Below are 7,613 nucleotides of genomic sequence, written 5' to 3' on the forward strand. Positions count from 1 at the left end.
TTAGCATATGCCCCGAGGGCTTATTTACATACGGTATAAACAGTCGGCTAACCTGATCCGTTTTCATAACAGCATCAAACTAGAATATGTTACTCCAGGCGCCTTTAGGAAACAGATAGAACAAGAAGACCGAGTGAGAAGCAGAGATAAAAATATATAATCAGAAGCTTATCTCTTCATTTTTGTTTTGTTTTTTCTTTTGTCATTTTCTATTTCAGTATTTGGACTATTTCCTTGATTGTGCACAGCGGCTCGCCATGGCCCCGTTAACCGAAATCGGGAGCTACTTGGGCGGTCTAGACGGTGGACATGTGGCAGCCCCTTTCTTTCTTCCTGCGGTGGACGCGCCGGTCCTTCTTAGCGATCACCTCGCCCAGACCGAAAGCAGGCTGTCTCGCAGCACCACCACGGACTTAGCGCACTTGCAGGGGATTTTGCGAAGGAGGCAGCTTTATTGCAGGACTGGCTTTCATTTGGAGATCCTTCCAGGTGGAGCAGTGCAGGGGACCAGACGAGACCACAGCCGATTCGGTAGGCAATGCCTCTTTAAAAAATAAAACAAGCAATCCAATATCATAGATATTTTTCTTCTTATATGCCAAAATTCAGAAACATACGCTATAATATCCTACAGCCATTAAGACTATTTTCCTCCGCTGACAGTCAGAAATAGGTTGTTCCGGATCGGTAAGATTTTACGGTTCTTGGACCATATCCCCCAAGTTTAGCTATTAGTGCCCTTTGGTTCTCTCTTTCGTGCATCATTTCTTCCTTCAGGATTGCAATAACTGCTTTTGAGAGGCACCTATTTTCTGATACTTACGAAGTAGATGGACCCCTTTAAAAATATTTGTAAGACACTTAAACCACGTTTTGGGAACTCTAACACACTGTAGAGAGAAACTCCGCAGACATCACTCAGCAAGACATCAAACATTTCGAGACGTTCTTTTAAACATCTACCTTTCATTGGACCCTTATACACCTTCTTATTGATGTGGTCAAGACAGAAGATAAATTACACTTCTTGTCACATTCAATACCTGAGGCACACGCGTTCCTGTTAACGAGTTTAACAACTTATTTACTGCAACGTACGCGAGAATTTACTGGTTTTCTTGAGACTATATGGACATAATTCAGAATTGTAAGATCCCCTATTAAAGCGTATGAAATCGCCTGCCCGCAGCGAACGCAGCGATACAATCCTCGACCGCCGGAACTTTCAACATCGTAGGGAATTCAATGAAATTCTCTACACAACGTGTGCCGAGCCATAAGATTTCCTGCATACCCGCTCCTCTGTAGACTTTCACAAAACGCAATCTCCAGAGCCTAGATTCTTATAGTCCAACCTTTAGATTGTAACCGTTTCTCCGCGATAAGTTCTCCGGAGAGTCGCTCCCCGCGGTTGTGATTCTCCCCGCTTCCCCACCCTGAATGCGTAGGTACCCAATGTCAAAGATACGATTGCAGGTTGGCTCTTCGCCAACATGGTTGGTTGGAGAAGCGGCGCAGACAGAATTTGACATTCGGTAATTTCAAATACTCTTCCGGTAAATGTCATCTTATTAAAATCGTTCAAAAATTATAATCTAAATAGGACGATCCTCCTTGTTATCAGGAAAATAACATTGGACAGTAGCTAAAGTACTTTCTGCTTCTGGCATGCACCTGCGGAAATTCTAGATATTGCATGGTACTTTAATCTTCGAAATGCACGTCTAATTAAAAGTAAATATCACATTATTCTGATGACTCAAAATTCCATACTTTCACAGGGGTTTTGATATGCGCAATTCGGAACGTGCGACAGTTGAACTAACACGAACATTTAAATATGTAGCTTATGCAAAATGGCTTTGAAAATGCAAACTTTCAATACGTTTTTTCCCACTTTCTCTTAGGGATCCTGGAGTTCATCAGTATAGCTGTAGGGCTGGTCAGCATTAGAGGAGTGGATAGTGGACTGTACCTGGGAATGAACGACAAAGGAGAATTATATGGCTCGGTAGGTAATAAATTCCAAAGCTTATATCAGAGAAAAAGAAAATGAAGTTGATATTGGAGTGTGGACATTAACAATATCTACAATATTTTAGATGGGCTATACTGCTCTCTGTTTCCATAAAGTTATATTTATAAATAGTGAAATATTGTAATATTTATGCAAATACACCAGGAAGGGTTTGAGAGCTATGGTAAAATGCATATGGTTTTACACTATAGTGTACATCTTCATTATTATGAATTAAAATTTGTATTAGTGAAATAATGGGGAAGTTTTATATTCTTTTCATTATTTTTAAGCTATTAGAACATGGAACATTGCAGCACAATACAGGCCTTTTGTCCCATGATATTGTGCTGACATTATTTTTCACTTGTGCAAAGCTTATACTTGTGCCACTTTTACCCAACATGTCAAAAGCATGAAAATGAAATACTTTCACTAAAATAAGATGTTTGTTTTCTGCCAGTTTTGCTAAATATCTATTGAAGTGTGTCATGGCTTGCTGAGAATTTCTCAGTATAGGCAATCTTAGAGTAACAGGGCATGGAAATATTGCTTATTTGTGATATATTTCACAGAAAAGGTAAATCTGAGGATGAACAATTTGAATAATTGCCTCCAGGTACTGGTTCTGGTTCATGGGCCATTTCATGAATGCCTAGAAACAATTTATCTGACATTTTAAGAATATGTCACATAGTGTATTTACTACATGCATTTCAATTTGGTTGTCAAGGGACACAAATGTCCAAATTTTACATTTCAGTGCTAAATACTGTAATGCTACTTAAGCAATCACACTTAGTGAGATAGTAAACGCAAATAGTGTTGGAAACAAAGTTATCCTAATACTATAGAGGGATCTTGGACTTCGATTAAACAATGTTACTGACCAATGCTCCAGCATGTAAAAAAATCTGTGCTATATTTAGAAAATTATTGGCAAGTATTGGCATGTTTCTTTGAATTAATGACCAGTAATTGTAACATTTAAGTTGAATATAGCCAGCTCAAATATTAATCCAGGAAGTGTGTTGTTATAATGATATTTGAATTTTATATTTACACTTTTCTTCTTGCAAGTATTCTTGTACAATGGATAAGATAATGTACATAAAAATTGTCATATTCAAATAGTATACTTGCTGATAAACAGTGCATAAAGTAGTGATGAATATTATTAAATTTATAACTGTAATAGCAATTGATTAATACAATATAATATTAACACCACACAAGAAATATGTGAGATTAGCTTGATTAATGGGATCATTATAGAGATTTTGGTTTATCAGCAGTCACATTATACATTCCACATTTTTTGCTGCAATAGAATGAAGTTCCAGCAGGTGGTGTCTAAATAGCAAAATACTTGTAATACTATTTACAACTAGGAATAATATTGATGTGGATTTTTTAAAGTGAAGTATTGAAGTATTGACCATTTTGTTTAAATAATTCAGTACCAACTTAATTTACAAAAATTAAGAATAAAATTGGAAAAAGTTATCAAAGATGACTAAATGTGGTTGCAGCATCATGGTTAGATTTGTTAGGAGAATGGCTTAATTATTAGGTAGTAGATCAAACACATGAACAGTCAGGTTGTGAAGAGCCAGACAAACACAGATAAACCAATATTACATTAATAATTGCATTATTTATAAAGTAAACCTATGAAAGTTTTTTAGAAAATCAAAAAAGAAAACTGCAACTGCTGGAAATATGAAGTAAAGTTATTCATTAGCAAGTTTTTTTTGTTGTTGGAGGGTTCGTGTTTCAAACACAAGAACTGCTGTAGTTTGAGTGCAAAGGTCTATCATCTTCTTAGGACTCATGCCATCCAGATACAAATACAACAAATTGGGTTAGCTGCCTTATGAACATACCCTTATTTTGTTCTGAACTAGACCCCTGTGATCCAATATTCCTGACAGGGAAGATGCAAAAGTGCAACAGTTGAAATTTCAGAATGAGAACCATGTTTATTCTCATTGACGTATGATGTAAAACTTGTCATTTGGGAGCAACACAGTGCAATACATAAAATATACTATAAACTGTGAATTTATATATATATATATATATATATATATATATATATATATATATATAGAGAGAGAGAGAGAGAGAGAGAGAGAGAGAGAGAGAGAAATATATCAATAAGTAGAGCAAAGAAGAGAGAGCAGAAATAGTGAGGTAGTGTTCTTGGATTCATGGTCCATTCAGAAATCTGACAAAATCTGACCATTTATGTAGGAGCATGTTAAGAAGGAGCACATTACAGACATATACACCCTCAATATGCCTAATCATTATTGTTATGGTATTTGTGGGGTATGGGTAGTGTAGTTGTTGGAGTGGCTTATCTCAACTGAAACATCTTCCAATCTGCCCCTATTCCAATTGGAGAATGCCCACGTGTGCTCCTGTGATTAAATTTACTGAATTTCACTGAAATAATCTGTTCATACCTGCAAACAAATATAGGTTTAAATATAGTTTTCCCATTTTGAGATATGTTATTAGCTAAGCACTAAATTCAACAAGTTACACTCATCAAATTTATTTTATGTTTATAAATGTAAATATTATCCCACTATTTTGTTGCAGTAAGTGATACATTATTATCTGTTATTTTCCTTTTAGGAAAAGCTGACAGCTGAGTGCATCTTTAGAGAACAATTTGAAGAAAATTGGTATAACACATATTCGTCCAACCTATATAAACACAGTGACACGGGGCGGCGATATTTTGTTGCACTCAATAAAGACGGATCTCCAAGAGATGGGAGCAGATCCAAAAGGCACCAGAAGTTTACTCATTTTTTGCCAAGACCTGTGAATCCAGAGAAAGTACCTGAACTCTATAAAGATTTATTAGGTTATAGCTGAAACAACCCAACATCAGAAAACGAAGAATTATTTACTCTCTTCATCACAGAAACATGAGCTTCCCATGGCTACATCTGGTTGAGAGAATGGTTTGGAAAGGAGGTGGCCTTACTGTCATCAAATGAAAAGCATTTCTGATGTGTAATCACCTGTTCAGGATCTTTACATCTTATTGCTAGGCATTCACAGCTTATGGACATCAGTAATGCTATAAATAGCAGCAGACAAAGGGAATTGGTATGTGTCGATTGTAGACTTTGCTATATGATGCTGCAGGTGCCTTTTCACTGAGAAGTTACATTGACAGAGTAGTGCTACAAGAATGTTCCTTTGTATCACTGTGGATAAGCACCACTTGGACTTGATGGAGAAATGCTAAAGGTCAACCTATTATCCAATATGAAGACTACTGCTAGACTTTTCACTCTTACTGCAGAGTATCAGGACAATGAATGAGTTACTGTAATTTATAGCACAATAGTGTGGCCTCCATCAAAAATGTTGCTCAGAACTTATACTCACGTTGCCTTGGGCAACCTTGGACAAGAGCCTTTACAGGTCTTTTTAGATGGATGTATTTATACAATTCCAAATTGCATATATTTATTTTATATAATTATTTATGAAACAGAGTTTATTTTTACTCAGAACTGTACAGGTAAGATTTAAAGAAACACAAAATGAACTGTGCTAATATTAATTCAGAGGATTTTCTCAATACACCATGAAATATTACAAACATAGATTTCCCTATCTTGAAGCATTTTTTATAATCCACAAATGTAGCTGTCTCTTGACTGTACTGTAAGACAACATCAGTTTCTTTTTTGTTTCATAAGGAACTGTTTCCATTTCTGTACTAAATGCAGCACATGTTCAAAAGGGAATTAAAGTATTGAAAACAATTTATAGGCACAGAGTCTTCTTCATTTAAGAACAAATCTTGAAAGAACAACACTTTCTCATAATTAGGGGATTAGATTTTATTTCTACAATAAGGTCATAGTAATATTTGCTACCTGATTGGAAGCAAATGGAATGAGTTTATTTTGCAGTAATATTTTGTTGAACTTTCATCCAATGAGAACTGTAAAAGGGTTTTTCTTTTGTTATTCAATGGCTTATGCGAAATAACTCTAAGATCATCACTCTTCACTTTGATACAATACTATTAGGTATCAGTGATGATTATTGTTTTTTGTATTTTAGGATATCCCAATTAACAACTATTCAGACAACCACACTGTGAAAACAAATATCGGAGTGAAGATTTTGACATTGTTTTAATGGGTACTGCAGTAACCTAATCTAATACTAACTGAAAACTTTGAGATTAAAGTGCTTTATAATATAATTTTGATAAATTAACAGAGAATAATCGGTATCCTGACTTTTTATTTACTCTAAGACAAGCATTTTTTAGTTTAAAGATAGAATTGTTGCTCTTGAGTCTAATGAAATAAGAGGAGATGTAAATTTCACTATTGCCCATTTTACATATTTGCACAAATTCACTATCTAGGGCAAATATGAATATTTTTTGTGGATATAGCTTAATTACTGATGAGAGTTCTACATATGTTTTAAGTCAAAATCATGTAATATATACATAGAATATCTGATAATTATATTATTCATAAAAGCCACTTTTGCTTGAGTGAGGATTGAAGCAAATATACAGCCACTATCTTTCTGTGTTAATGTTCATAAACAGTATTAATATTTAGAAATAGCTTTGGGTCCATCTCTTCAATGTTTTCAGAATATATTTTAAAGTACATCAGATGAGAGTTGGTCTCCACCATCTTCAAGTGACTATTAGGAATTATCTTCAGAAATGAACTGCATTAACAGTCTCTTTGAATTATAGATCTTTCAGGTGATGACAATAAGTGCAGTATTCCATGGAAATATTATTGTACCATACTGCTCCATTTGATCATGGGTGTAGTACACTTTAACGTTTCAAGTGAACATTCATGGGATTGATTAATCATGTCTTGTCAATTGCCAATAGAATCGGTAACATATTATGAAATATCGCTTAACAGGAAAAATCGTAGGTCTTAAAGAGCATGTTATTCAAAAAATACACCAATTTTTAAGATATGATACCTATGCTAACCTCTATGTCCAATGAATCATCTGCCTACTTCTTAATATATGCGAAGGAACAGTCTTAAATGATTTAATAATCTTTTCCCAAATATCTTCGTCCTCATATACTAATGCATCCCAATGTTGATCATTGAAAGGTAACCATAAGTGTATATTTACCTTTGGGAAAGGAACATTTGGGGTAGCTTAGAAACAATGCAATACCTCACCTTAAAGCAGATTTAGGAGATGAGACCAGCACAACACACATTACAATAAAACATTTTTCTTTTTTACATATTGATAGTTGCATAGTTGCACATAACGTTGTAGCACCAAATCCATACAAAATCATGCAATGATATCTTTGCAGGACTACATCATTTATTCTATAATGTTTCATTAATTTAGAAGAATAAAACATCCCTTCTAGCATAACTGATTTATTATGTATTTATGGTTCACCTAAACGTTTTTTATTTTGGTCATAATAGCAGTCATTAATAGTCTATGAGCAAATTGTATTGGTTTTTTAAAGAGCAGTGACTCTTTAAGTTAATGTTTAAAAGTGTTTGCATAATCGTTAATTTATAACCTTTCATGAATG

At 34.7% G+C, this 7,613-nt stretch overlaps 1 protein-coding gene across 1 annotated transcript; it reads left to right on the forward strand.

The window, feature by feature from the left end:
- The first annotated feature begins 257 nt into the window (after positions 1-257).
- LOC140194591 (fibroblast growth factor 9-like) lies at positions 258-4,948 on the forward strand. Its single transcript, XM_072251815.1, has 3 exons — positions 258-531; positions 1,908-2,011; positions 4,664-4,948. Exons 1-3 carry the CDS (start codon positions 258-260, stop codon positions 4,907-4,909), a joined length of 624 nt encoding a protein of 207 aa, XP_072107916.1. The 3' UTR covers positions 4,910-4,948.
- Positions 4,949-7,613: the final 2,665 nt, after the last annotated feature.

The sequence above is a fragment of the Mobula birostris genome, chromosome 3 (genome assembly GCF_030028105.1).
Source record: "Mobula birostris isolate sMobBir1 chromosome 3, sMobBir1.hap1, whole genome shotgun sequence".
Lineage (NCBI taxonomy): Eukaryota > Metazoa > Chordata > Chondrichthyes > Myliobatiformes > Myliobatidae > Mobula > Mobula birostris.